We start from the raw sequence: 25,014 nt of genomic DNA on the forward strand, positions 1-25,014 counted from the left end.
AAGTACCAAGTTTGGGAATTTTTCTAAATTGGAGACTTAAATGAGGTTTTCATTAATTCATATCTTTATTATAACTCCAAAATTTGGAGGGAGAGGTTAGTATTTAGTGATTTTTTTTTAATAGTAAGGTTTAATATCTTGTGCTTCAAAGTACTAATTCCTAGCGAAAAAAAAGGATAAATATTAAATTTAATAAAATTATTTAAACTTTACAGAGAATTATCAACAATCCAAATGCTTGTTTAAGTTTTTTAAAATTACTTCAGTTGGTATAATACTGTCAAGTGTTTAATAGAGAATCACATGTTGATTTTTTTTTAATTTTGCTTTGCAGCTCCTTGATGCTTTTGGACATAAATCTAATATTAGCCTTGTCTTTGATTTTATGGAAACTGACCTAGAGGTAAGATTAAAATTCCTGGAGGAATTTTTTTTCTCTATTTATCAAAAGAGAATCTAAATGTTTATTTTCTACCTTTGAAGATACTGGCAGTCAAAAGAATGCTTAATTTTGTTGAAATCTAGATGTGTTCTCAAGTCAAAGATCTTCTGAATCATTTAGCCATATTCCCAGGGTTAAATACAAGAGTTGGATTTCAATAACATTGTGTCTACCAAGTTCCCAATACCTTATTGACATTACTTTTTAGAAAAATGAGTGTTTGGCTTTGGAGGATTTGGAACTTCTTTGTGATATTATCACAGAATATCCTTTTGAAAGCCAGGTTTCTTTTTGAGAAAAATAAGATTTTATGCTTTTCATTAATATTAATTGAATCTCAATAATGGACATTCCAAGGATGTGGAACAAGTGGAATTCTCATACACTGCTGATGAGAATGCAAAGTGATGCAGCCACTTTGGAGAACAGTTAGGCAGTTTCTTATACAATTAAATATACACTTAAGGTACAATCTAGTAAATACCACCTCTACATATTTATTTATCCAAGAGAAACAAAAACTTGACTACACAGATGTTTAGCTTTATTTGTCACTACCCAAACTGGAAACAATCCAAATAGCTTTCATTAAGTGAATGTATAATCATAAAGTGGAATACTATTTGAGAATAAAAAGAAACAAACTACTAACATATGCAACAGTATAGGTGAATCTCAAATACATTATACTAAATGAAAGAAGCCAGGCTCAAAAAGCTATTGATATTATATGATTCCATGTATGATTTTTTGGAAAAGGCAAAATTAAAGGAACAGAAATCAGATCAGTGGTTGCCTGGGTTGGGAATCGAGGGGAGGATTGAGTAGAGAGTGGCCTGGGGAGAGTTTAGGGGGTTATGAAGCTATGTCTTGATTATGGTAGTGGTTACACAACTGGATGTGTTTGTTAAAATTCATAGAACTGTGAGATTAAAAAGGTATATTTTACCTATTTTAAAAAAAAGAAAATGTGAATTTTTAGCTCATATAACGAAAAGTCTAGGAATAAACTGACTGACTTGGGGCATAGTTCACAAATAATGCTAACGTAACACAGTCTTTCACTTTAACTCAGTGTTTTCTTCTCTGTTGCCTTGTTCATGGGTAGAATTTCTCAATATAGTGGCTCAGGCACTTGCAGGCTTCTATCCTTAGAGTTTAAAAATCCCTGAGGAAAGAAAGTGCTTTGTTCCCTTTGATTCTAGCACAAGTATTTGCCTTGGCTTGGCTCACATATCCATCCCTGAGCTAGTTTGGAAAGCAGGCTGCAGTGTGGTGACTGACCATGCCTGGGTCGTGTGTCTACCTCTGAAGGCTACAGGTAGTGCACAGTCCTGTTTTAACCACGTGGACTAAGCTGGGAACAGATGGAGTGTTGAATGCTGTTGTCAGAAGGGGCTGTGTATCTGGGGGCAAGTGAAAACAACAGATGTTTGCTACATGGATGCCTAAAAACAAAGCAGTAGGACATAAAGCACTGCTTTCTTTCCAAACCAAAGATACTTTCCCTAACCGTATAATTGGAGGTTCTGTCAGTACTTCCTAAGGAGAGTTAGGCAATCTCTCTTGAGATTCTCCTCTATGAATAAATCCATTTTATGTCTGTAAATGATTTTATATAGTAGAGTCCATTTGGAATAATAAAGTGTACCTGTATATTGTATGCCTGCTTTACAGGTTATAATAAAAGATAACAGTCTTGTGCTGACACCATCACACATCAAAGCCTACATGTTGATGACTCTTCAAGGATTAGAATATTTACATCAACATTGGATTCTACATAGGGTAAGGTTTTTAACCAAGTAGTATTGCTTCTTCACGTTGTAGTCAGACTTTATGTAGCCAATTTATTACACAAAAGGTCTGAATATGTGAATTGTTACAAGATAGAGCTGGGCCATTTTATCCAACCTTCTTCCTCTGTGTGCTCCCTTCAGTTCCACGACGTGGTGCTGTGAGGACTCTGAATTACTATGTGAAATTTAGAAATGGAAGAGACCTAGTCCTTCGTGTTTTTCATAGTTGAAGAGCTAAGTTGCTGACCAAAGTTACATATTTTTTTTCAAGGTCAGCAGCTGACAACTGACAACAGTATTAGAACCGAGACATTTTGGCCTGAAGTCCAGTGTTCTTTGTGCTATACTGTTGTAATGGGAAAAAAATAAACAAAACCAAAAACAGTGGGAGTCTGGATTAAATTATGCAATGCAAAAATACCTTTGGAAAAATATTTCTAGTAGCTCCAAAATTCTAGGAAATAATGAAATAAAATTTCTGAAATGGCTGAGTCATTGTTAGGAGCATTCAGCTACTAGAACAAGGCTGATAATTTAGATAGGTAGATGTTCGTAGGCACCCTATTTAGATGAAATAGCTAAAAATTATATAAGTTATAGTTAGTAATTCTCATACTTACACTTGGAATCCCTTTTAGGTTATTGCTAATATATTTTTAGCATAGATTGTGAAGACTGTATTCCTCATCCTTATAAATGCCTAATATTTTTATTTACTGAAGTTCATACATAGTGGGGGTTTTTTTGTTTGTTTGTTTTTGTTTTGTTTTTGGCCTCGTGGCTTGTGGGATCTTAGTTCCCCGACCAGGGATTGAACTCGGGCCCTCAGCAGTGAGAGTGCAGAGTCCCTAACCTCTGAACCGCCAGGGAATTCCCCATATATATTGTTACTAAATTAAATAGCAGCAGCTATTTATTGAGTGCTTACTATGAGCCAGTCACTACACTAGGGTTTTTACAGGAAATATTAAATTTAATCCTCACAGCAAACCTGTGAAGTAGGTAAATTGAAGTTCAGTGAAATTAAGTATCTTGACCCAATGTCTCACTAAGTAATATGGCCAATCTTATTTTGCTTTGTAGGATTTTTTGTCAATAAAAATAATATTGGTGGTTGTTTACATTTGGGGTGTTAGCCCATTTCTGCTAAGTTTAAATTTAAGCCAACTAAATGTATCATTGTGATATTCTTCTCCACCCTGCTTACTTGTTTGTTTAAAACCTCCATTATATAGGACCTAAAACCAAACAACTTGTTGCTAGATGAAAATGGAGTTCTAAAACTGGCAGATTTTGGCCTGGCCAAATCATTTGGGAGCCCCAATAGAGCTTATACACATCAGGTTGTAACCAGGTAAGGATTCCTTAACTAACTGAAACCTTATATTGTGTAGGATATACACAAATGATTGTGATTACACAAATAAGCATTTGTCTTCTCTGAAATTTTGGCAGAGTTCAGGGATTACTATTGGTATTTTATTAAAAATATAGCCCTTTTTTATATTATGTATATCTTGCCACAGTGAAAAAAATATACAGCCCTTCTTTCAAATGGAGTTGAATTTAAGTCTGTCCTCAGAGATTTACCAAGTTATTTTTGGGACTAATTTATACTTCTTATACAGTTTAGTTAGGTAGGTTGGGACTGTAGTCCCTATTCTTGTACATAAGCATGTGATTTGGGGGGCCTGTGTTTATTTTATTGGTCAGTCTTGGTTCCACATTTTATATCATTCAGTGTGAATGAAAATTCTCTAAACAAAGCAGTGCATTTTTATTTGGGTTTTGCATATTAGTTTCTTCCATTTTCTGTTTATACTTTTTATGTGTAAAAACTAAAAATCACATTAAATAGATAGGGATGGTAGATTTTATCTTGTCAAGATGACATTTGTTAATTTCTCTGACTCTTTTAAGGATCTGAGAAGATCATCAGATTCTCTGTCCTTTTAAATTACTTTGTCACCTTCCTCCAGATAGATCTCACTGAGTGTCAATCACCTGAGCCCTGAGTAAAAAGTAAGGGATATAAGTAGTTGTTCATGTAATTTCTGGAAAGATTAAGCCCATCATTCAGGAACACTGGGGACTCAGGAAAACAGGGACCCACATACATGAGTATTGTGTGCCACTGCTTTTCATCTACCCATTTCTCATACTTTCTCTTCTTGCAAATCAAATGCTACTAATAGGTCAAATTAACGTGAGGACTGAGAATTAACAATTTAGATAACCTAGACAAGAGCAGTTTTGGTGGAGCGGTGGGATGAAAGCCTGACTGAAATGGGTTTAAGAGGATGAGAGAAGAGGAAATGGAGACAGTAAGAACAGACAACCAGAGAATGAGGGGTAACTGTTAGGGGAAGTAGGGTCCAAAGAAGTTTTTGTTTTTTGTTTCTTTATATTTTAGTTTATTTTTTAAGGCTAGAAAAAATAATGGTACGTTTGTCATTGATGTTAAAAATCTAGTAAGAACAAAAAGTTGATGTAGGAGAAAGAAGAGAGAATTGCAGGAGCAATATCCTTGAAAATAGGCAGGAGAGTGGGGTGTCAGTGCCCAAGTTGAGGGATTGACTTTAAAAACAATCAAGGATAGTTCATCTGTAGTTATGGATGGGAAGGTGGATTGTGAGAATACAAATGACTGAAGGTGAGTCTGTAGAAATTTTTTTTCATTACTTGCATTATTTCAGTGAATTAGGAAATAAGGTCATCAGCTGAGAGGAAGGATGGTGTTGAGGGTTCCTGGAGAAAGAAGGTGTTACTCATCTCCAAGTGGGAGAGTGAATGGACTAAGGGTGTATGTAATTTCCTGGCAGCAATATGGAACTTGTTGGTTTTATAGCCAATTTTTCTTGAGTTAATATATCCATAAAAGTGCCTTTCATCAGCAGATGATGTTTTGCTGAGGAGTTTTCTCTAAGAAATACTTTAATTCCATCCTAAAATGACAGTATTTCTTTTTGTTCTTCAGGTGGTATCGGGCCCCTGAGCTACTATTTGGAGCTAGAATGTATGGTGTAGGTGTGGACATGTGGGCTGTTGGCTGTATATTAGCAGAGTTGCTCCTAAGGGTAAGTCTGGGATTGATGTACACACTTCAGTATTGTTATAGGAATTTGTTTTTATAATTTGTGTAATAATTATCTTCCCAGAGGTAATTCCCAGAGAGGAGTACCATCCTTAAAACAAAAAGCCAACAAACAGGTTAATAAAAAAAAAAACGTCTGCCAAGTACAACCTTTTTATTAATGCTAATGCAAGATGAGATCTCCCACTTAGGACAATAAAGGTTTTATTATAGATCATTCTGTGTTCTGAAATGTAACTATAATAAAACTCATTGGGTTGTAATATGGTACTATCTCTACAGTAACTAAAAGTGTTAGGATAAACTTCTGTACTTCTGGTACTTTTTTGTTTGGGCTGTTTAAAAGTACACTTTAAGAGATATGTAATACCAACCACTGCAGATGCAACTCTGCATAACTTTAAATATTGTGTGAGAGGAGCATTTTAGTTCTGTTCAAGCAGAGCAGACGTGGTGGTCCTATAGCATTTCTCAAACTGAGACCATCTTACAATGAAACATCCTCTCCCTTCCCTCACTGTAGAGAAAGATGCCAACTTGGTAAGTTTTCTTTAGCTATGAAGTTTAGTTTAGCCCTTCTCGATGATGAAGGCAGAGGAATATTGGGAAATCACACTGAGGCTAAGTTTTTTTCCTTCTTACATTCCAGATTCCAGCCTCTACTCCCCCTCTCCTCAAGCCATGTGTATTTAAAGAAGTGTGAACCCAAAACACAAAAATACAGCTATTTATTTCCTTGAACACAGAAAATAGCTTCTGTACGCCAGAGAGAAGATACCTTCTTAAATGTCTTTTTTAGTTTAGTGTGAGTTCTGTGCATCATTTTGAGATGCTCACCCTTCTGAATGCTTGGTGAAGAAACCCTCACATTTAGGCTTGAAGATGATATAAATAATCCCTGTGCTAGTAATGGGTCCTCTGAATCACCTGGTGTGACAACTCTGCTACTCACAAAAACAGAGTTTACTGGAAGGGTACATTTGAGAATCTGTTAACTCTCAAAAGCCCAGTTCATTCATGACCAAGACAGAAACAGAATTCCATAGCCCCTAGTGTTACGACTGATCATTCCATTTAGAAAGTAAGGAGAGAGAGACAGCAGTTGAGAATAGATGGGCTAGAAATTGTGGACCTGGTTGAAGTCATAGTTGGAGTCTTACTAACCATTGGCATCGTTGTTGGAAATATTATTAAGGTTATGAAGGAGTTGACAGGCAGCCCTATTTGGTGAAGAATTGTACCATTTTGCCATATATTTTTCCTACACAATTAAAGAAAAATGCTTCCTATTTTAAACTGTCTCTGCTCATTTGAAAATATCCATGGAAATGCTGTCCACACAGTTCTAAATCTGTGGTGAGATTCTGCAGTCCAAATAGATAATAGTTGAAAGCCAGGGTAGTTCAGAAGATTTGCTAATATAAGCGTTTAACTTTTTTAAAGTGTTGTCTTTTTCTATATAAATTTTATAAAAGGTTTAATAACTAGAAAACAGGAGCAATAATAAGTAAGCCTATATCCAACCAAAGTAGTCTATATAGTTTAAAACATTTTAGAAGCAAATTGGTCTGCATTCTGACCTCTGAAAAGGAATTGAGAAATATTTATACTAGTGGAGTATTATGTCACTAAATAACACAAATCTACTTTTTAATTTATGATCTGTTTATGTTCTGTTTTCTTAATCATGTTATGAGACATAGTGATTAATAGAAAATCTAAACTTGGATATTACCTACTGAGCAAATGCCACTATCTGGTCTAGATAGTTTCAAAGATAACCATTTTAGTTTGTAAATAAGAAGTAGTTTGGGGGAGACACTTTATGCTTTATAGGAAGGTCACTGGGCATCCTACTGGCCTGCATTAGAGCACTCCCTAGAGATGATGTGGTGATACAAAGATTTGATCAACCAGCAGCTGCCTGCCATACTCTTACTTCATCCAAATGGTGAGTTCCAGAGCTAATGGCTTGGCCTGTGGTTGACCTTCAGCCCTCTGACATTCCAGTACTTCAGTTTGGCTGTATCAGCTCAGAACAGAGCTTCCATCAGTTTTTGCATAGGCTTCTGGATGCACATGGGTGTTAGAGGCTATAGGATATCAGATGTTCAAGAACGTTATTGTTCATGCCTATTGCATAAAAAAACTTGCTGATTTTCTGATATTTGGTTTGTGATCCCTGCCTCTCTATGAAGACATGAGAAAGAAAAAATAGATTTCTGCAATGTCATTGTTCTTAAAAAGATGAATCAGTCTCAACACAATTTTAAAAGAGAAGTCATACTGAAAAGAACCAGAGAGAAGTCCCTCTTGTGTTCCTGTACTGTTGAACTCAGTACTTCTCTTCCTTTTAGGATTAATTGGACTCTTTTTCCTAAAACTGAAAAGTTTTCATTCATATGCTTAGTCACAATTGTATTGATTAAATTCTGTTGTCCTCTAAGAAGCTGTTATAGAACAGGATAAAAGAACAATAAAGGGCTTCCTTGGTGGCGCAGTGGTTGAGAATCCACCTGCCAATGCAGGGGACACGGGTTTGAGCCCTGGTCTGGGAAGATCCTACGTGCTGCAGAGCAGCTAAGCCAGTGCACCACAACTACTGAGCCTGCGCTCTAGAGCCCGCGAGCCACAACTACTGAGCCCATGCGCCTAGGGCCCGTGCTCCACAACAAGAGAAGCCACCGCAATGAGAGGCCCACGCACCACAACGAAGAGTAGCCCCTGCTCACCGCAACTAGAGAAAGCCTGTGCGCAGCCAGGAAGACCCAATGCAGTCAAAAATAAACAAACAAACAAATAAATAAATATTAAAAATACTGACTAGGACCTGGGAGGCCAAATCATAAAAAAAAAAAGATTTATTTATTATTTATTTATTTAATTTATTTTTGGCTGCGTTGGGTCTTAGTTGCGGCATGCAGGATCTTTGTTGAGGCGTGTGGGATCTCTCATTGTGGCGCGCAGGCTTCTCTCTAGTTGTGGCGTGAGGGTTTTCTCTAGTTGTGGCGCACAGGCTCCAGGGCACGTGGGCTCTGTAGTTGTGGCACATGGGTTCCAGAGTGCATGGACTCTGTAGTTTGCTGCATGCGGGCTCTCTACTTGAGGCATGCAAGCTCAGTAGTTGCGGCACGCGGGCTTAGTTTCCCTGCAGCATGTGGGATCTTAGTTCCCTGACCAGGCGTCGAACCATCGTCCCCTGCATTGTAAGGCAGATTCTTTACCACTGGACCACCAGGGAAGTCCCAGACAGTGGATTTTTTTAGTCAGCATTGCATTGATGCTTAATACAATGAAGACATTTTAAAATAAAGTGATAATTATATCTTTTTTTTTTTTTTTTCTTTTTTTTTTTTTTTTTTTTTTTACATGGATGACCACAACAAAAGCAACAATGATTGCAATTACCAAACATGAAACACACTCATACTATGTCATAGTATTGACATTCAGTCCAGTAATCCTCCACTGTAACAGCTCCTTTACTTTGCAGTGAAAATTGATTTGTATATTCTTTGCCTCTGAGTCCTTGTGGAATTTTTTTTTTTTTTAATTCAGACAGAAAGTCACAAAAATTATACTCATCCTCATCAGTTCACTCAGTCCCATGTAATTAATTTTTTTTTTTCATCTTGATCTTTTCTTAGCACTTTTATGAGTTCATCAGTTTTTCATTAGAGTTCTGAAAATGCTTATTCATTCAGTTCAGCAGTACAGTCCGTTACCAGAAACCTGTACTTGTCAGAGTCTTTTCCATGTATTTCTTGAAGATGAAACCCTTTTATAGGAACATATTTGCAAAATCATCAGAGTACACCCAGAACTGTCTGTAAATGACAAAAGACTTAAAAATGACCACGGTTAAAGATTTGATGACAGTTCATAATAATGCAGTTGACAAGAAAATTAGTTATTTCTGAGATATACATTTTAAAGTAATAAATAGGATTATTACTTATAACATTATACCAGAACATATAAGATTTTTAGAAATTTCATGTAATGTCTGAAACATTTATATTAACATATTTCCATACATATTTCCATACAAGTACAAATATAAGATTTTTAGAAATTTCATGTAATGTCTGAAACATTTATATTAACATATTTCCATACATATTTCCATACAAATACAAATATGATTTTTAGAAATTTCATGTAATGTCTGAAACATTTATATTAACATATTTCCATACATATTTCCATACAAATACAAATATAAGATTTTTAGAAATTTCATGTAATGTCTGAAACATTTATATTAACATGTTTCCATACAAATAACCCAATGAAAGTTTAGTATTAGTTGTTTTGTTTGTTTTTTTATACTGCAGGTTCTTATTAGGCATCAATTTTATACACATCAGTGTATACATGTCAATCCCAATCGCCCAATTCAGCACACCACCATCCCCACCCCACCGCAGTTTTCCCCCCTTGGTGTCCATATGTCCATTCTCTACATCTGTGTCTCAACTTCTGCCCTGCAAACTGGCTCATCTGTACCATTTTTCTAGGTTCCGCATACATGCATTAATATACGATATTTGTTTTTCTCTTTCTGACTTACTTCACTCTGTATGACAGTCTCTAGATCCATCCACGTCTCAACAAATGACTCAATTTCGTTCCTTTTTATGGCTGAGTAATATTCCATTGTATATATGTACCACATCTTCTTTATCCATTTGTCTGTTGATGGGCATTTAGGTTGCTTCCATGACCTGGCTATTGTAAATAGTGCTGCAATGAACATTCGGGTGCATGTGTCTTTTTGAATTACGGTTTTCTCTGGGTATATGCCCAGTAGTGGGATTGCTGGGTCATATGGTAATTCTATTTTTAGTTTTTTAAGGAACCTCCATATTGTTCTCCATAGTGGCTGTATCAATTTACATTCCCACCAACAGTGCAAGAGGGTTCCCTTTTCACCACACCCTCTCCAGCATTTGTTGTTTGTAGATTTTCTGATGATGCCCATTCTAACAGGAGTGAGGTGATACCTCATTGTAGTTTTGATTTGCATTTCTCTAATAATTAGTGATGTTGAGCATCTTTTCATGTGCTTCGTGGCCGTCTGTATGTCTTCTTTGGAGAAATGTCTATTTAGGTCTTCTGCCCATTTTTGGATTGGGGTGTTTGTTTCTTTGATATTGAGCTGAATGAGCTGTTTATATATTTTGGAGATTAATCCTTTGTCCGTTGATTCATTTGCAAATATTTTCTCCAATTCTGAGGGTTGTCTTTTCGTCTTGTTTATGGTTTCCTTTGCTGTGCAAAAGCTTTGAAGTTTCATTAGGTCCCACTTGTTTATTTTTGTTTTTATTTCCATTACTCTAGGAGGTGGATCAAAAAAGATCTTGCTGTGATTTATGTCAAAGAGTGTTCTTCCTATGTTTTCCTCTAAGAGTTTTATAGTGTCCAGTCTTATATTTAGGTCTCTAATCCATTTTGAGTTTATTTTTGTGTATGGTGTTAGGGAGTATTCTAATTTCATTCTTTTACATGTAGCTGTCCAGTTTTCCCAGCACCACTTATTGAAGAGACTGTCTTTTCTCCATTGTATATCTTTGCCTCCTTTGTCATAGATTAGTTGACCATAGGTGCGTGGGTTTATCTCTGGGCTTTCTATCTTGTTCCATTGATCTATGTTTCTGTTTTTGTGCCAGTACCATATTGTCTTGATTACTGTAGCTTTGTAGTATAGTCTGAAGTCAGGGAGTCTGATTCCTCCAGCTCCATTTTTTTGCCTCAAGACTGCTTTGCCTATTCGGGGTCTTTTGTGTCTCCATACAAATTTTAAGATGATTTGTTCTAGCTCCGTAAAAAATGCCATTGGTAATTTGATAGGGATTGCATTGAATCTGTAGATTGCTTTGGGTAGTATACTCATTTTCACAATGTTGATTCTTCCAATCCAAGAACATGGTATATCTCTCCATCTGTTGGTATCATCTTTAATTTCTTTCATCAGTGTCTTATAGTTTTCTGCATACAGGTCTTTTGTCTCCCTAGGTAGGTTTATTCCTAGGTATTTTATTCTTTTTGTTGCAATGGTAAATGGGAGTGTTTCCATAATTTCTCTTTCAGATTTTTCATCATTAGTGTATAGGAATGCAAGAGATTTCTGTGCATTAATTTTGTATCCTGCAACTTTACCATATTCATTAATTAGCTCTAGCAGTTTTCTGGTGGCAGTTTTAGGATTCTCTATGTATAGTATCATGTCATCCGCAAACAGTGACAGTTTTACTTCTTCTTTTCCAATTTGTATTCCTTTTATTTCTTTTTCTTCTCTGATTGCCATGGCTAGGACTTCCAAAACTATGTTGAATAATAGTGGTGAGAGTGGACATCCTTGTCTCGTTCCTGATCTTAGAGGAAATGCTTTCAGTTTTTCACCATTGAGAATGATGTTTGCTGTGGGTTTGTCATATATGGCCTTTATTATGTTGAGGTAGGTTCCCTCTATGCCCACTTTCTGGAGAGTTTTTATCAGAAATGGGTGTTGAATTTTGTCAAAAGCTTTTTCTGCATCTATTGAGATGATCATATGGTTTTTATTCTTCAATTTGTTAATATGGTGTATCACATTGATTGATTTGCGTATATTGAAGAATCCTTGCATCCCTGGGATAAATCCCACTTGATCGTGGTGTATGATCCTTTTAATGTGTTGTTGGATTCTGTTTGCTAGTATTTTGTTGAGGATTTTTGCATCTATATTCATCAGTGATATTGGTCTGTAATTTTCTTTTTTTGTAGTGTCTTTGTCTGGTTTTGGTATCAGGGTGATGGTGGCCTCATAGAATGAGTTTGGGAGTGTTCCTTCCTCTGCAATTTTTGGAAGAGTTTGAGAAGGATGGGTGTTAGCTCTTCTCTAAATGTTTGATAGAATTCACCTGTGAAGCCATCTGGTCCTGGACTTTTGTTTGTTGGAAGATTTTTAATCACAGTTTCAATTTCATTACTTGTGATTGGTCTGTTCATATTTTCTATTTCTTCCTGGTTCAGTCTTGGAAGGTTATACCTTTCTAAGAATTTGTCCATTTCTTCCAGGTTGTCCATTTTATTGGCATAAAGTTGCTTGTAGTAGTCTCTTAGGATGCTTTGTATTTCTGCAGTGTCTGTTGTAACTTCTCCTTTTTCATTTCTGATTTTATTGATTTGAGTCCTCTCCCTCTTTTTCTTGATGAGTCTGGCTAATGGTTTATCAATTTTGTTTATCTTCTCAAAGAACCAACTTTTAGTTTTATTGATCTTTGCTATTGTTTTCTTTGTTTCTATTTCATTTATTTCTGCTCTGATCTTTATGATTTCTTTCCTTCTGCTAACTTTGGGTTTTGTTTGTTCTTCTTTCTCTAGTTTCTTTAAGTGTAAGGTTAGATTGTTTACTTGAGCTTTTTCTTGTTTCTTTAGGTAGGCTTGTATAGCTATAAACTTCCCTCTTAGAACTGCTTTTGCTGCATCCCATAGGTTTTGGGTCGTCGTGTTTTCATTGTCATTTGTCTCTAGGTATTTTTTGATTTCCTCTTTGATTTCTTCAGTGATCTCTTGGTTATTTAGTAACGTATTGTTTAGCCTCCATGTGTTTGTCCTTTTTACGTTTTTTTCCCTGTAATTCATTTCTAATCTCATAGCGTTGTGGTCAGAAAAGATGCTTGATATGATTTCAATTTTCTTAAATTTACTGAGGCTTGATTTGTGACCCAAGATGTGATCTATCTTGGAGAATGTTCCGTGCGCACTTGAGAAGAACGTGTAATCTGCTGTTTTTGGATGGAATGTCCGATATATATCAATTAAATCTATCTGGTCTATTGTGTCATTTAAAGCTTCTGTTTCCTTATTTATTTTCATTTTGGATGATCTGTCCATTGGTGTAAGTGAGGTGTTAAAGTCCCCCACTATTATTGTGTTACTGTCGATTTCCTCTTTTATAGCTGTTAGCAGTTGCCTTATGTATTGAGGTGCTCCTATGTTGGGTGCATATATATTTATAATTGTTATATCTTCTTCTTGGATTGATCCCTGGATCATTATGTAGTGTCCTTCCTTGTCTCTTGTAACATTCTTTAATTTAAAGTCTATTTTATCTGATATGAGTATAGCTACTCCAGCTTTCTTTTGATTTCCATTTGCATGGAATATCTTTTTCCATCCCATCACTTTCAGTCTGTATGTGTCCCTAGGTCTAAAGTGGGTCTCTTGTAGACAGCATATATATGGGTCTTGTTTTTGTATCCATTCAGCCAGTCTATGTCTTTTGGTTGGGGCATTTAATCCATTCACGTTTAAGGTAATTATCGATATGTATGTTCCTATGACCATTTTCTTAATTGTTTTGTGTTTGTTTTTGTAGGTCCTTTTCTTCTCTTGTGTTTCCCACTTAGAGAAGTTCCTTTAGCATTTGTTGTAGAGCTGGTTTGGTGGTGCTGAATTCTCTTAGCTTTTGCTTGTCTGTAAAGCTTTTGATTTCTCCATCAAATCTAAATGAGATCCTTGCCGGGTAGAGTAATCTTGGTTGTAGGTTCTTCCCTTTCATCACTTTAAGTATATCATGCCACTCCCTTCTGGCTTGCAGAGTTTCTGCTGAGAAATCAGCTGTTAACCTTATGGGAGTTCCCTTGTATGTTATTTGTCGTTTTTCCCTTGCTGCTTTCAATAATTTTTCTTTGTCTTTAATTTTTGCCACTTTGATTACTATGTGTCTCGGCGTGTTTCTCCTTGGGTTTATCCTGTATGGGACTCTCTGCGCTTCCTGGACTTGGGTGGCTATTTCCTTTCCCATGTTAGGGAAGTTTTCGACTATAATCTCTTCAAATATTTTCTCTGGTCCTTTCTCTCTCTCTTCTCCTTCTGGGACCCCTATAATGCGAATGTTGTTGCGTTTAATGTTATCCCAGAGGTCTCTTAGGCTGTCTTCATTTCTTTTCATTCTTTTTTCTTTAGTCTGTTCCGCAGCAGTGAATTCCATCATTCTGTCTTCCAGGTCACTTATCCGTTCTTCTGCCTCAGTTATTCTGCTATTGATTCCTTCTAGTGTAGTTTTCATTTCAGTTATTGTATTGGTCATCTCTGTTTGTTTGTTCTTTAATTCTTCTAGGTCTTTGTTAATCATTTCTTGCATCTTCTCAATCTTTGCCTCCATTCTTATTCCAAGGTCCTGGATCATCTTCACTATCATTATTCTGAATTCTTTTTCTGGAAGGTTGCCTATCTCCACTTCATTTAGTTGTTTTTCTGGGGTTTTTTCTTGTTCCTTCATCTGGTACATAGCCCTCTGCCTTTTCATCTTCTCTATCTTTCTGTAACTGTGGTTTTTGGTCTACAGGCTGCAGGATTATAGTTTTTCTTGCTTCTGTTGTCTGCCCTCTGGTGGTTGAGGCTATCTAAGAGGCTTGGTGGGAGGCTCTGGTGGTGGGTAGAGCTGACTGTTGCTGTGGTGGTCAGAGCTCAGTAAAACCTTAATCCACTTGACTGTTGATGGGTGGGGCTGGGTTCCCTCCCTGTTGCTGTGGCGGTCAGAGCTCAGTAAAACCTTAATCCACTTGACTGTTGATGGGTGGGGCTGGGTTCCCTCCCTGTTGGCTGTTTTGCCTGAGGCAACCCAACACTGGAGCCTACCCGTGCTCTTTGGTGGGGTTAATGGCAGACTCTGGGAGGGCTCACGCCAAGGAGAACTTCCCAGAACCTCTGCTGCCAGTGTCCTTATCCCCACGGTGAAACAGAGCCACCACTCGCCTCTGCAGGAGACCCCCCAACACCAGCAGGTAGGTCTGGTTCAGTCTCCCCCAGGCTCACTGCTCCTTCCCCTGGGTCCTGATGCACACATTACTTTGTGTGTGCCCTCCAAGAGTGGGGTCTCTGTTTCCCCCAGACCCGTCAAAGTCCTGCAATCCAATTCCCACTAGGCTTCAAAGTCTGATTCTCTAGGAATTCCTCCTCCCGTTGCCTGACCCCCAGGTTGGGAAGCCTGACGTGGGGCTCAGAACCTTTACTCCAGTGGGTGGACTTCTGTGGTATAAGTGTTCGCCAGTCTGTGAGTCACCCACCCAGCAGTTACGGGGTTTGATTTTACTCTGCTTGCGCCCCTCCTACCGTCTCACTGTGGCTTCTCCTCTGTCCTTGGACGTGGGGTATCCTCCTTGGTGAAGTCCAGGGTCTTCCTGTCAATGATGGTCCAGCAGTCAGTTGTGATTCTGGTGCTCTCGCAAGAGGGAGTGACAGCACGTCCTTCTACTCCGCCATCTTGGTTAATCTCCGATAATTATATCTTAAGGATTTTTAAGATGGCAAGGCAAAAATCTCCCCCGCTCAGAAATTATCTCTAAAAAGAAACAAATATAAATGTTTGAAATTAGGAGGTGCCTATAACACTATGCCAGAGGATATGAAACCAGAAATGAAGAAGGCTAAAAGTCTTCAGAAACGGATACCAACTGAAGGCAAATTTTGTTTCTCACACAGAATCCTGGAGTTGCTTAGCAGTGAGAGGCACCAGTGATCATTGATGGCAATAATGAGGTGCAGGACTAAAAACAGAAGGGTTGGTTGAAAAACCTGTATATTGAGCACTTAATACCAAGGTCCCCAACACAACCAGGTTACTTTCCTTCCCCCAGCTATACTTCCCCCTGACTTATTCCTCCACCAGGGAAAGGTTTATTCTCCAAAGAAACTGAAACAGGAATCTTTAGACATGGGCATCCTTAGACACAGTGGAGGATGGGGGTGAGATGCCAGGGTGAAAACACACAGATTACATGAAAGTCTGTACACTAAACAGTAAAACCTCCAACTTATTTCCCTGTTCAGCTCCCAGAACCCTGGCTGCCAGTGTAAAACTCATTTTAACTCAGGTAAAAGATTAGAGGATCCTTCACTGGAAGAACTGAACGGTCCCAGAGAATAGACCCATAGGTAACTGGCATTAAGCTACCTGTCCAATCTTTCTAGATAAAGGCCATGAGTTAACAAGCTCTTTTCATAGATAGAATGCTTTGAATCAGCTTTTTTAGTACTTTACCTTTAAATATGAATGGTTAGCCAGTGATCAGATAATTATCAAGGATTTTCAGGTATTTAATGACTGCTTCCAACATGTAAGGATCACTAGATAATTGGCAAGGATCATCAGATATTTGATGAAAGCATCCAACATGAATGACAAACTGAAACAAACTAAAAAAGAAACTTGGAAAAAATAGAAACTATCAGGTAGCAGAAGAAAATTCATCCTCGCCTCCCCACCCACACCAAATCTTCAGAGAACTGAGAGCATATACTGCATACATAAAACAAGAACATGATGCTCTTTTACTAAAGGAACAATCAAAGAATATACTTGAAATTTTTCAAATAGGATAACTAAAAGCAAACAAAAATACTAGAAAAGTAAGCTAAAGAACTCTTTCATTAAATAGAACCAAAAGATAAAAGAGATGGACTGTAGTAGGGAAAAGATAAGAAAATTAGGAGATTGATCCAGGAGTGATCTTAGAATATAGCAAAGGAGAAGAAAGAAGATCGAGGGTAGGAAATTCATAAGAAAATAGCACAGCTTTGATGGATGTGAATAGGTTGGAAGTGCCATAAAGATTCTGCACAATGAATGAAAGAAGACCCATGCCCAGACACATTGTGAAATTTCAGAATACCAGGGGATTCTTAATTAAAAGCCTTTATTTCCACAGAGAGACAAAACATGAAAAGCTTACACAGAAACCAAAATAAAGGATTAGGGAAAAGATGGCATCAGACTTCTCAAAAGCAACATTGGAAGACAACAGAACACATTGTGAGGGATCCAAAGTCCACACATGAGGCAGCTCATTTTAATTTAAATTTCTTACATCGGACAAAAGCAGCCATCCTTAAAATCTGGTTAAATTGCAAGCTTGCTCACAAAACTCAGGCTATGATGATGAGTGTCCCTGTCTTCAGATCTCATAGTACAATTTACGTTGGTGGTTTGCAAAGTAGCAGAAAATCCTTTGAGGTATAAGAAGAAAATGTGAACATGTCTAAAAAGATTTATGGGGACTTCCCTGGTGGTCCAGTGGTTAAGAATCCGCTTTCCAGTGCAGGGGACGTGGGTTCGATCCCTGGTCAGGGGAACTAAGATCCCACATGCTGCGGGGCAACTAAGCCCGCGTGCCGCAACTACAGAGCCCATGTGCCGCAACTAAGACCCGACAGCCAAAAATAAATAAATATTAAAAAAAAAAAGATTTATGAAATGTTATTTAATATCCCTTCTAGTTTCTATTTTATTCACATTTAATATATATAATAGCACACTATTATAAATATATAATTTAAATAGGGGTTGTGTTAAGTCTGGGTCCAATCAGAATATAGAAACCACACATTAATTTGAAAAGGGAAGTTTAATATAAAGAATTATGACAAGAGGTTGTAGTAATGAGGGATTGACTAGCAAAAAGTAAAGAGAACTCTAAAGAATATAGGAATAGCAGATATAAGGAGCAGTCACCCTTATACCTAGGGGTAACCCTAGGACTAAGGACAGAGCACCCAATGAGAGGACACCCAGGGCTGAGATTTAGACCTCTTGAAGAGGGCACAGTGTGGCTCACTGGTTGGCAGAGAAGCTGCTCTAGAGCTGTGCTGAACTTGCTGGAAATCTGTCCTCTTGGATGCTGAGGAAAGTGTTCAGGGCATTTCAGGTGCTGAGGAAAGCATTTCTCTAGAGGCACTCTGCTACAAAACCATCTGCAGGGCATTCTAGAGGGAAGCTGCTGGCCTCTGTGCACTGTTGGAGCTGAACACTGGAGAAACTGGCCACACTTCAGGAACCTGGTACTGATTCTAGAAGCTGAGAGTGGTGCAGGAGTCTGCCAGGCAAGCCGACTGGAACCAGGAAGCAAAACTTTTCTTCCTGTGATGTCTCTCCAGCATTCTCTACCGACAAAGCTTCACTTGTCAAAGGAAAAATATTTAAAGGGCCCAGATCCATTTTTACAGAGAGTCAAAAGGGTGAATTTGGAATATATTGATAACTGGCAGAGGTGTTTTTGTTATGTTTTGTTGCTGGTAGAGGTCCACAGTAATAAAAATGTTGGAGACTTGGTACTTAATTTCATGTCTTCCCAGTGATTCTATAAACTTTTTCATTGCCTTTAACAGTGCCAAAGGCCTCTTACTCACAGAGTAGAGAAAACTCCTTTTTTTTTTTTTTTCCTGTATACTTACATGTCTGAGAATGAATTGGAAAATAATGTCTTTGTGTAGCAAAGATTTTGATCATTTCTTATCAGCTTACTGATGTTTAACTTATAATTATTTATCCTCTTAAAGTTGGCCAGGGGCTTCCCTGGTGGCGCAGTGGTTGAGAGTCTGCCTGCCAATGCAGGGGACACGGGTTCGAGCCCTGGTCTGGGAAGATCCCACATGCCACGGAGCAACTAGGCCCGTGAGCCACAAACTACTGAGCCTGCACGTCTGGAGCCTGTGCTCCGCAACAAGAAAGGCCGTGATAGTGAGAGGCCCGCGCACCGCGATGAAGAGTGGCCCCCACTTGCTGCAACTAGAGAAAGCCCTCGCACAGAAATGAAGACCCAACACAGCCATAAATAAACAAATAAATAAATAAAATAAATAAATAAATAAATAAAGGAGTTCCTTTAAAAAAAAAAAAAAAAAGTTGGCCAGTATACCTCTTCAAAGAAAGAATTTGCCAAGAGATTGTTTAAATAATATTGGAATAGAGATGTGTTCTCTCTCTTGCCTCCCAGCCTTTGCACCTGCCCTTTTGTTAGGATAGTTTTCTTCTTCCATCTTAGTCTTCCGGTAACTGTCATCTTTATCTGTCAACTTTCATGGCCACTTCCTGTAGGAAGCCTTCCCTCACCTGTCCAGAGTGGGTTAGGTGCTGTTCCCGTATGGGCTGGGATCCTATCCTGTGCTCTCACTGAACACATCATCTTGTAAATGCCACTTTACTGGTATCATCGTTGTTCACCATGTCCACCCCAGGGGAGAGCAGGGACTGTCTTATTCCCTTGTTTAAATGCCTAGGGCTTAGCACAGTGCCTCTTACATGGTAAGTGTTTATTAAAGATGTGAGGCGTGAATCACATGGACAGTGTGGTACTCTTTACTTGGATAGCAATGGCAGGATCTAATACCGTATCCAGTATGCCTCAGACTAAATTTTTGTTATAGTTTAGTGTTTCTTATTAAATTAAATTTATAGTATTATTTGTGTAACAGCTATCGAAAACCATCTTGAAGTGGCTGCCTCTCACTTTCTTTCAGGTTCCTTTTTTGCCAGGAGATTCAGACCTTGATCAACTAACAAGAATATTTGAAACTTTGGGCACACCAACTGAAGAACAGTGGCCTGTAAGCCTTCATACATGTTCTTTGAAATTTAGTTAGAATTCTGTATAGTGTATAACGTGAATATTACTTAAAGAAATGTACTAATTGTCTTAATTTATTAGTAATATATACTCATTGCAAAAGTTATACAAAGTAAAAGTTAAAATTATGATATACCATCCAGCCTTCTATATACTTATAGCCCTCCCCCATCCCAGTAATTCCCATTCCAGGGTTAATCACTCTTATTTTGTTGTAAAGCCTTGCTATGAGGATGCACACACAAACACATACGCACATATAGACATATAGAGTTGCTTTTTCTTTTGTTCTTTAGCAAAAATGGGATCACACCATACAAATTTTTGCAACCAACTTGCTTTTTATTTAATATTATTGACCTTTTCCTTTTTAAGCCATATAATATTTAATTTTATGGATGGTCCATGTTAGTTTATCAATATCTTGATGGATTTGGATGTATTTATTGAATTTTCGCTAACACAATCAAGATTTTTTAGTATTATAATTTTGTTGTTGTTGTTGGCCACGCTGCATGGCTTGCGGGATCTCAACTCCCCAACCAGGGACTGAACCTGGGCCACAACAGTGGAAGCCCAGAATCCTAACCACTAAGCCACCAGGGAACTCCCTATTATTTATTTTTAAACCATTACATGTCTATAAAAAAGAAATACTAAATCTGTGATAAAATTTAAAACAATATAAATTGCTAAATTTTATATATTACAGTTCAGTGAAATTCTCACTTGTTCATTCTTTTTTCTTATGTATGTATGTATGTATGTATGTATGGCTGTGTTGGGTCTTCATTGCTGTGCGCGGGCTTTCTCTAGTTGTGGCGAGCGGGGGCTACTCTTCGTTGCTGTGTGCGGGCTTCTCATTGCGGTGGCTTCTTTTGTGGAGCGCAGGCTCTAGGCGCGCGGGCTCAGTAGTTGTGGCTCGCAGGCTTAGTTGCTCTGCGGTATGTGAGGTCTTCCTGGACCAGGGATTGAACCCACGTCCCCTGCATTGGCAGGCGGATTCTTAACCACTGCACCACAAGGGAAGTCCCCATTTGTTCATTCTTAAATTATAATTGAAGACCTTTTTATTTTCCTTTCTGTTATAGCCTCATCTTCTGGGGGAAAAATAAATACTAGAAAAGAGAAATTTTGATCAGTCTCTTTATCTTCTGGTTAAAACTGTAATGAAATTATCTGAAACTGAAATTAAGGAGTTTCTTTTGTGCTGTTAACTTCCTCAACTTTCTAACTGAAAGTTGGCTGTATGTTCTAATTGTGAAACGTGCTCTCATAGCTTTCATTTATTGAACACTTACTGTATGCCATTAATGGTAGGGTTTCATAAATTATATTTAATTCTCCCAGCAATCCTATTAAGGTAGGTACTGTATTCCCATTTTACAGATGAGACAACTGAGGTTTAGTGAGGTTAAGTAACTTGCCTGAAGCTACCCAGTGTCAGAGCTAGGACTGCAGTCTGGGTCTTAGTGACTCCAGAGCCATGTTCATAATATTTATTCTGTACTATTTGACATGATTTTCTAAATAATAGTTGCTTACTGATGTTTTCCGTGGATTTTTAAAAATTCTTATTTTGATTTACATGCAGAAGGAAATAATACAGATATATCCATTGCACCCTTTACCCAGCTTCCCACAGTGGTAACATCTTGCAAAGTTAGGATAAAAATCACAACCAGCATGCTGACATTGATACAGTTAATATACAGGACATCACCACAAAGAGCCCTTTTACAGTCATACCCACTTTCATTCCACTCCTACCCCTTCCTTAACCTCTGGTAATCACTAATATGTTCTCCATTTTTATAACTTTGTCATTTCAAGAATGTTATAAATGGAGTCATATAATATGTAAGCTTTAGGGATTGATTTTTTTTTCACATTCAACGTAATTCTCTGGCGATTCATCCAGATTGTTGTGTGTATCAATAAGTCGTTCCTTTTTATTGATGAGTGATATGAATGTACCACAGTTCGTCTTAACTGTTCACTCATTGAAGCATATCTGCATTGTTTCCAGTTTAGGGCTATTACAAATAAAACTATTATAAACATGCATGTACAAGGGAATTCCCTGGTGGTCCAGTGGTTAGAACTCTGTACTCTCACTGCCGAGGGCCCAGGTTCCATCCCTGGTCGGGGAACTAACATCCCACAAGCTGCACGGCCAAAAAAAAAAAAAATGCACATACAGGCTTTTGTGTAAGCATAAGCATTTACTTCTACGGGACAGATGACCAGGAGTGCAGTTGCAGAGTCATGGGTTGCACATTTAGCTTAAGAAACTGCCAAACTGCTTTCAAAAGGGGCTGTACCATTTTCTGTTCTCACCAGCAATATATGAGTAATCCATTTTCTCTGTATCCTCTCTAGCATTTGGTGTTGTCACTTTTTTACTTTAAGCATTCTGAGGGATTTTCTCTTCCCTAATGACTAATGAATGGTGTTGAATATCTTTTCATGTACTTATTTGTCATCTGTATAGCTTTAATGAAATGTCTCTTCATGTCTTTTCCTTGTTTTTTAATTGGATTGTTTGTACTTCGGCTGAGTATTGAGCACTTTATATATTTGAGATACTCGTCCTTTGATTGTATATGTGGTTTGCAGATTTTCTCTTACACTGTAGTTTGTCTTTTCATCCTTTTCACAGTGTTTCCAGAGTAAAAGTTTTTAATTTTGATCAAGTCTGTTTTTATCAGTTTTTCTTTTTATGAATAATGCCTTTGATGTCAAGTCAAAGAACTCTTGTCCTAACAAAAAGATATTCCTGATGATTTTCTTTTTCCTGTAAGTTTCATAGTTTTACATTTAACATTTAAGTCTGAGATCCTTTTTGAGTTAATTTTTATATGAGGTGTGAGATTAAAAATGTCTTTGGAGGGGACGGTGCTGTTTATGATACCTCTCCCTCTGCCAATACCACAGTCTTAATTAAGTAGCTATATATTAAGTCTTGATATCAGGTAGACTGATTCCTCCCACTTCTGTTCTTTTTCAAAGTTGTTTTAGCTATTTTAGTTCTTTTTCCTTTCCATATAAATTTTAGAATAACCTGTCTATATCTATAATAATTTTGCCAGAATTTTGGTAAGAATTGCATTAAACCTGTATACCAATTTGAGGAGAATAGACATCCTTATGGTGTTGAATCTTCCAATACACGAACATGATAGGTCTCACCATTTATTTAGAGCTTTGATTTATTTCATCAGTGTTGTATAGCTTTCAGTATATGAGTCCTACACATGTTTTGTTAGATTTTCACCAGAGCATTCCATCATTATTTTTGAGTGATTCTAAATGGCATTGTTTTTCATTTCAGTGTCCACATGTTCTTTGCTAGTATGGAGAACTACTGTTGATTTTTTTATGTTTACCTTCCTGTAACCTTGTCTGCTCACTAGTTGTAGGAGTTTTTTAATAGATTTCTTGAGATTTTCTACATAGATCCTCATATCATCCGTATGACAGTTCTATTTATTCATTTGAGATCTACATGCCTTTCAATCCTTTACTTAAGTTTGAATTATAAAAATATTTTTACAGGACATGTGTAGTCTTCCAGATTTCGTGACATTTAAGAGTTTCCCTGGAATCCCGTTACAGCATATCTTCATTGCAGCAGGAGATGACTTGCTAGATCTTATACAAGGCTTATTCTTATTTAATCCGTGTACTCGAATTACAGCCACACAGGTATTTTAGCATATCTTTAGAATTTCTTAAGATTTTCTAACATTCTTTAAATACTGAAAAGATGTGTTTCTGTTTTGTTTTAAGGAGTAACAAATTTTATTTTTTCCCTAAGCTACAAGCACTGTTCAGACTGGTATTAAATTATATGATGCACACAAGTACAGGAGGGTTTATTCTTGCTTAAAAACATATAAATACATTTCAATTTCATAATTAATTTGCTTTCAAATAGTTCACTAGAGAGGAAAAAAAAGGTTTTTGTATTTGTTACAGCACTGGTATATTTCAGTTAAACTCGTATGTATTAACTAAAATTCTGTGCTAAAATCAATGCCAAAAGTGTTTTGTTTTTTCCCCATAAAATGCAGTTCAAATATGCATTCTGGTCATTGTCACAGTCAGAAAGTGATAATAGGGAGAAAACGGTATGGTCTGATACAACTGTATACTTATAAGAGATTGAAAGGTATTCTAAACAGAAAAACACTGAAACTGAGTTATTTAAAGGAAATAAGAATCAAACTCAAGAAAAATGTGGAAGACCAAGAACATCTGCTCTTATAAAAGAAGAGAGAAATGTTATCCAATACAAAAATATAAGACCTATAGATTTGAAAAGGTTTTTTTTCTTTGTTTTAAAAACAAGCACACAAAACTGGGGCAGGGACAGGCAATGCAAAAACGCAACACGGTACAATGATTTGCCTTCATAAAGGAAGAGACCAATTGAAATGTCACAAATCTTCATATCTCACAAAACATATTAATGTACAATATATGAGGGATACAAAGTGGTTTTTTTTCACTTAAGTTTATTGCAGACTACCAAATCATTGTTTAATGCATTTGCTTGTACAAGCCTTCTCTTTGTAGCAGTACATGCCACATTAATACATATATACTAAATATTTTACCATTGGAATTACTCTTCTAATTTCAAACAAGTAACTCATTTTTACCTTTTCACTCATGCATATATGCATATTATCTCCATCATAAGAAACTTGAGACCAGGTCAGATTATCTAGAAAGTTGTTTTCATTAATAGTAAAACTCAAAATATATAGAAAAATACTAGTTGTGATGACTTACTGGGGTTGTATTTTGATAGAATGAATTTCTTTAATGGGTTTTGGCTTGTAGATATCTAAAAGTTGGAATGAGATACTCTTCTTAGATCTCTATGTAGCTCAAAATTAGTTTAATTTACTTATGGAACTGCTATGATTTGGAAGTAATATTTTATAAATGCAACTCTTCTGAAGTAAGAAATCTCTAAATTATTATTACTGCAAATAATATGTTGGCAAGTAGGGGGAGGTATGCTTGACAAATTTATATGACTTCTTTTTGTTCATAAGAGAATTATCCAAAAGGAAATACCTTTAATTATTGTGGCTATTGAACAGTACTGTGATGCAGATAAAGTATGAACTTGACAACTTTGTCATCTAGAATAAAACTGTTTTTAATTGGAATTTTGGAACTAAGTAAAAATATCATATAATAGAACATTGGACTGGTAGTATATAGAAGTAACCTTGGGCAAATCCTTCCAAGTAAAATTTCTATTAATTT

The 25,014-nt window shown here is 37.0% G+C and overlaps 1 protein-coding gene across 2 annotated transcripts in view; it reads left to right on the top strand.

Annotated features, from left to right (window-relative positions):
• CDK7 (cyclin dependent kinase 7) overlaps positions 1 to 25,014 on the top strand; it is a 33,994-nt gene that overhangs the window by 7,752 nt on the left and 1,228 nt on the right. For both annotated transcript variants that reach the window (XM_059919333.1, XM_059919334.1), the window contains 6 exons: positions 335 to 403; positions 2,120 to 2,230; positions 3,477 to 3,595; positions 5,219 to 5,318; positions 19,622 to 19,708; positions 23,287 to 23,436. In XM_059919333.1, the coding sequence (XP_059775316.1) occupies positions 335 to 403; positions 2,120 to 2,230; positions 3,477 to 3,595; positions 5,219 to 5,318; positions 19,622 to 19,708; positions 23,287 to 23,436 (636 nt within the window). The remainder of the gene's footprint in view (positions 1 to 334; positions 404 to 2,119; positions 2,231 to 3,476; positions 3,596 to 5,218; positions 5,319 to 19,621; positions 19,709 to 23,286; positions 23,437 to 25,014) is intronic.

Source organism: Balaenoptera ricei, chromosome 3 (assembly GCF_028023285.1).
Source record: "Balaenoptera ricei isolate mBalRic1 chromosome 3, mBalRic1.hap2, whole genome shotgun sequence".
NCBI lineage: Eukaryota > Metazoa > Chordata > Mammalia > Artiodactyla > Balaenopteridae > Balaenoptera > Balaenoptera ricei.